The sequence below is a fragment of the Crocodylus porosus genome, unplaced genomic scaffold, assembly GCF_001723895.1.
Source record: "Crocodylus porosus isolate Cpor-Errol unplaced genomic scaffold, CroPor_comp1, whole genome shotgun sequence".
Classification (NCBI taxonomy): Eukaryota; Metazoa; Chordata; order Crocodylia; family Crocodylidae; genus Crocodylus; species Crocodylus porosus.
Window position 1 is genome coordinate 34,540,539 of NW_017728886.1, and position 4,526 is coordinate 34,545,064.

The 4,526-nt window shown below is 39.7% G+C and overlaps 1 protein-coding gene across 1 annotated transcript in view; it reads right to left on the minus strand.

The window, feature by feature from the left end:
* The window catches only part of MALRD1 (MAM and LDL receptor class A domain containing 1), a 433,259-nt gene that overhangs the window by 286,951 nt on the left and 141,782 nt on the right, over window positions 1-4,526 (minus strand). Inside the window, exon 17 of the mRNA XM_019529906.1 lies at window positions 1,848-2,095. Within this exon, the coding sequence (XP_019385451.1) occupies window positions 1,848-2,095 (248 nt within the window). The remainder of the gene's footprint in view (window positions 1-1,847; window positions 2,096-4,526) is intronic.

The following is a 4,526-nucleotide window of genomic DNA, read 5'->3' on the forward strand; positions in this document are numbered from 1 at the left end:
GGTGCTCTTTCCTGCCAAGGCAGGGGGTTGGACTAGATGATCTACCTAGGTCCCTTCCGACTCTAGCTACTATAAAACTATGAAACTATGGTCATACTTTTGGTTCTCTCTATAAATAAGCAATATAAACCATCTGAGTAATGGATTAAAAAAAAAAACATTTGAAATTTTGGACTGAGATGCCATTCACACAGTAACTTTCTTTAGTAGTTTTCCTGGTTTGGACTTCTTTAGTTCCAATGAGCAGCTGTGTGCTGGTATACTCAGAAGGTCATGCCATCAGCTTAAATCAATGGCTTTTGAGAAATCAAATTGAAATTGTCATCATCAAGGTGACTTCTAATAGAGTTACCCTCCTGAAATGTCTAGATTCTATATGGAAACAAAATTAGAGAAAATGGCCAAAAAAAAGATGTAACCCGGCAAAACAAAGCTAATTTCCACAAAATCCTAACAGAAGAATATTAAACAACCTCCTTTACAGGCTAACATACACTACAATGATAATGCTTGTCTGTATACTGCTTGTGCATATACAAGCATATACAGCTTATACTGTCTCTCAGACAGGGCACTAGAGTTGGATTCCCTGTGTGAGGATGGATTAAGAATTTCTGCCATATGCTTGGTAGTGCAGATACTTCATGTAATGGTGCAGTATCAAAGAACTGTTAAGCAGATGTAGGAGCAAATAAATTAACCTAAGAAGCTGAAGTGGATGTCTGCAAATATGGTAGGCAGATCTTTACATGGTAATAGTAAAATAACAAATGCTCTAGCTAGCATTTGTTAATTTATTTTGTGTTTCTTGAATGCTATTTTTAATTTAAGATTCACTAGGTTAATTGTCTTAGTTTTTATGGATGTGATGGATGTATAGGAGAAAGAAGGAAGGATGATGGAAAACACATTTACTTTTTATTTATAGTTAAAATATATAGAGAGGTCAGGTACATATTGAAATCAGATGCAAAATGTATTATTTAAATAAATAAATACATTGCTATTCTTGTATTCATATTTTAAAGCATTCTGGTTTCTCTAACTCTTAAAAACTCTGTTAATTTGAAATGTCAATCCCACTTGTCTACACCTGGAAAAACCTTATGTGCAACTGAAAACAACAAATGCCTACTCTGTTGGAAAATAAAGTTTCTAAATAGAGTACATAATTGTAGGAAAAAGGCAATCTCTCCTCTCAACATCCAGAAATCCCTTTCTAATATATTGTGACTGGAGCCGTTATAATTATATCTGTTTAAGTCAATGTGTTAAGAAGCTACAAAACACACTGTTAGTAAAGAAGGCAGAAGGTACATTGAAAGTAAAGAGTCTTTGAATCCATGTTGTCATGTCCCTGCCAGACTTGTGTCAGGAGAGATTAAAACAATATACTGTAGCACTTTGATAAGTCTACATAATAGATCAGTCTTCTTATCATATATTCTTCCATTTGCAGTTGCATTGCTTTTATACAGCTGGTAATGTCGTCTATTAAATTTCTCCAATAAGATCACAAAGTGGATGTGTGTAGCTTATTCTACTCTTCTTGCATAAGGCATTTTCTAGACCAGACACTGAAGAGACAATATTCTTGACTACTTCTGATTCTCCCAGAGTATTCATCGGCAGAATTCAGTTTCTCTCTCTAATTTTCTGAAAAACAAACTGCTTGTTTGATTATAGTTTCAAGCCCAATACAAGATAGGGGCTATAGTGTTTTTAGAACATTTGTTCTTTAAGAAACAAGTTAGTGAGATCAACCAGTTTCAGAGTAACGATTACCTTGTTGCACTCTAAAGAAAAAAACAAGCTCTGTTTCTTGCTAGCATTATCCCTTGGCATACCTTGCAATTTTTGCTGTTTCCACTTAGCATGGGACTAGAAATCCTGGCTTTCTGCTCTGGCAACTGAGGGAATGAGCTCTTTATGAAGATGTAATGACCAGATGGTCCTTGCAAAGTATGATCAGCAGTTGGCCCAGTACCAGTTTTTGGAGTGCTGCCAGTTCTGAGATTCCAGTCGAAGTCATCTTTCCTGCTTTGCTCCCAGTCACAAAGATCAAATTCAAAATCACAACGCCCTATGGATGTACCTGAAACACCATGAAAAATAAAATAGATTGAACAAAATGAATTATCACCAAACAATTAATAGTGAAAGATGTCTATCTACAGCTGGACAATGGAAAAATAGATATTTTATTAGCAAGAGGATTTTTAATAGATAGGTATTTGCTTTACTGTCATAAAAACAATATGAATTATTAGACCTTTTAAATAGGATTTCTGATTACTAACCAGCCTCATTTAGTTCAAATGACTTTTTTCTAACTGTTTGCTCTCCATAAGAATTAAAATGCATTTTACATGACAGTATGCCAATCTGGGTGCATATCTATGTATCCTTTTCCTTGAATTTTATTTAACATCTAGAGAAAATATAAAGCTGTCAACATTTAATTTTATATATATGTGTAAGATGCATAGTTAATGTTTGTTGTAGAGATGTTTTACAAGATAGAAGTAGTTAGATTTATAGGTGCCAAATAGGTCAGCTGTGTAAATAAACCATTCATATAAATTATAGCTAACAGAATTTCAATATTCCAGACATTTTTACTGCTCATATTTAATTACCATATTCAGTAAGCAAGCCTAAGTTCAGTGAAGTCAGTGACTTTCCATTGACCCCCAAGGTCTTAAGAAACAATTATTATTACTGGAAATTTGAACGTGGTTTGCAAATTTACCTAAATTTGTACATTGGATTATAGGATCATTTGAAAGTATGGCTGGATGAGACATCATGAGATCCCCGTTTAGTTTCCTATGCCCTTACAGTCAGACAGAATCGTATATCTCCATCCTCTTTATAATCACCTTTCAGGTATTTGAAGGTTTTTATCAAATCCCCCCTCTATATTCTCTTTCCCAAACTAAACAATCCAGTTGTTTTACCCTTTCTTCATAAACCATGCCTCTAATCATTTTATCACTATTGGATACTTCCCAATCTGCCCATATCTTTCTTGAAATGTGGGATCCAAGACTGGACACTGGTTTGTCCAAATAAAGTTTCACCAGGGATGAACAGAGAAGGGGAATCATTTCCCATCAGTTACAAGTAAAACTCCTGTTGAAACAACCCAGTATGCCATTGATTTGGGGGTTTTTTTGCAAGATCACAGTGATGGCTCATTTTCAGCTCATGGTTTACTGTAACCCCAAGATTTTTCTCTGCAGTATCATAGCATAGCTAATCACTCCCCAGTCTTTATTTGTGCACGCATTACTCTATCCTAAGCATAGGCAATGTGTAGGGAGGGCACGGGGAGACACGTGCTCCTCCCGAGATTGACCACCACCAGCTTCTGTGGGTGGTCCCTGGTCACCACCCACTCCCCCCTCCCACTGTCATTGTCTGTGGGAGGTCCCTGCTTGCCACTCATCACCCCAACCCCCGCTTGCTGCTGTCATGGTTGTGGGTGGTCCTTGCTTGCTTCTCATCACATGCCATCCTCCCTTCACCTGCCACCAACACTGCTGCTGGCATCCGCGAGCAGTCCCCACTTCTGCCTACAAATAGTGCCCCCCCCAGTCTCAGGAGGCACCACTCATTCATGGTCCTAAGTGTAGGACTTTGCACTTGTAATTGGTGAGTTTCATCTAATTGATTTTGGACCATTTCTCCAGTTTACCCAGGTCATTCGGGATCCTATTCCTACCTTCCAAAATGTCTGGTAATCCACCCAACTTGGCATGGGACATTGGTGGCTCCTGCGTCAGGGGGGAATGTGTCCCGCCAGCGACCAGTCAGCAACCGGGGGTGGGGGAGGGTGTCCTCTTGTGGCAGATCTCACCAACGAGGAAGCATGAGCGGGGCAGCTGGAAGTGCCAGCTGCACTCCCAGAAGTGCCAGCGATGCCTCTCCTGGCACCTGCACTCCCTGGCTGGTGCCCTCAGGGGGGACACTGATGCTCCCACCTGCCCCCCCCGCCCATTGCCTAAGTGGGGAGTGCCAGCTGTGAGGGGGTGCACCAGTGTTTGCAGGGGCACCCACTATGCGTGCACCCCCCAAGCGTCACCACTGCAACTTGGTATCATCCACAAATCTGCTAAGTGCACATTCAATCCCATCATCCAAAACATTAATGAAGATATTAAACAATATTGGACCCAGACAGACCCTTGTGGCACTTACTTGATACCTCCTTGCAACTAGATATTGAGCCATTGATAACTACTAATTGAGTATGATGACCCAGCTAGATATATTCATGTTAAAATACTTTATTCTAGTCCATAATTCCTTACTTATTACCATAGATTCATAGATTCATAGATGCTAGGGTCGGAAGGGACCTCAATGGATCATCGAGTCCGACCCCCTGCATAAGCAGGAAAGAGTGCTCCCTTGGGAGCCCGTTCCAGACCTTGGCCACTCGAACTGTGAAGAAGTTCCTCCTAATATCCAATCTAAATCTGCTCTCTTCTAGCTTGTGGACATTATTTCTTGTAACCCCC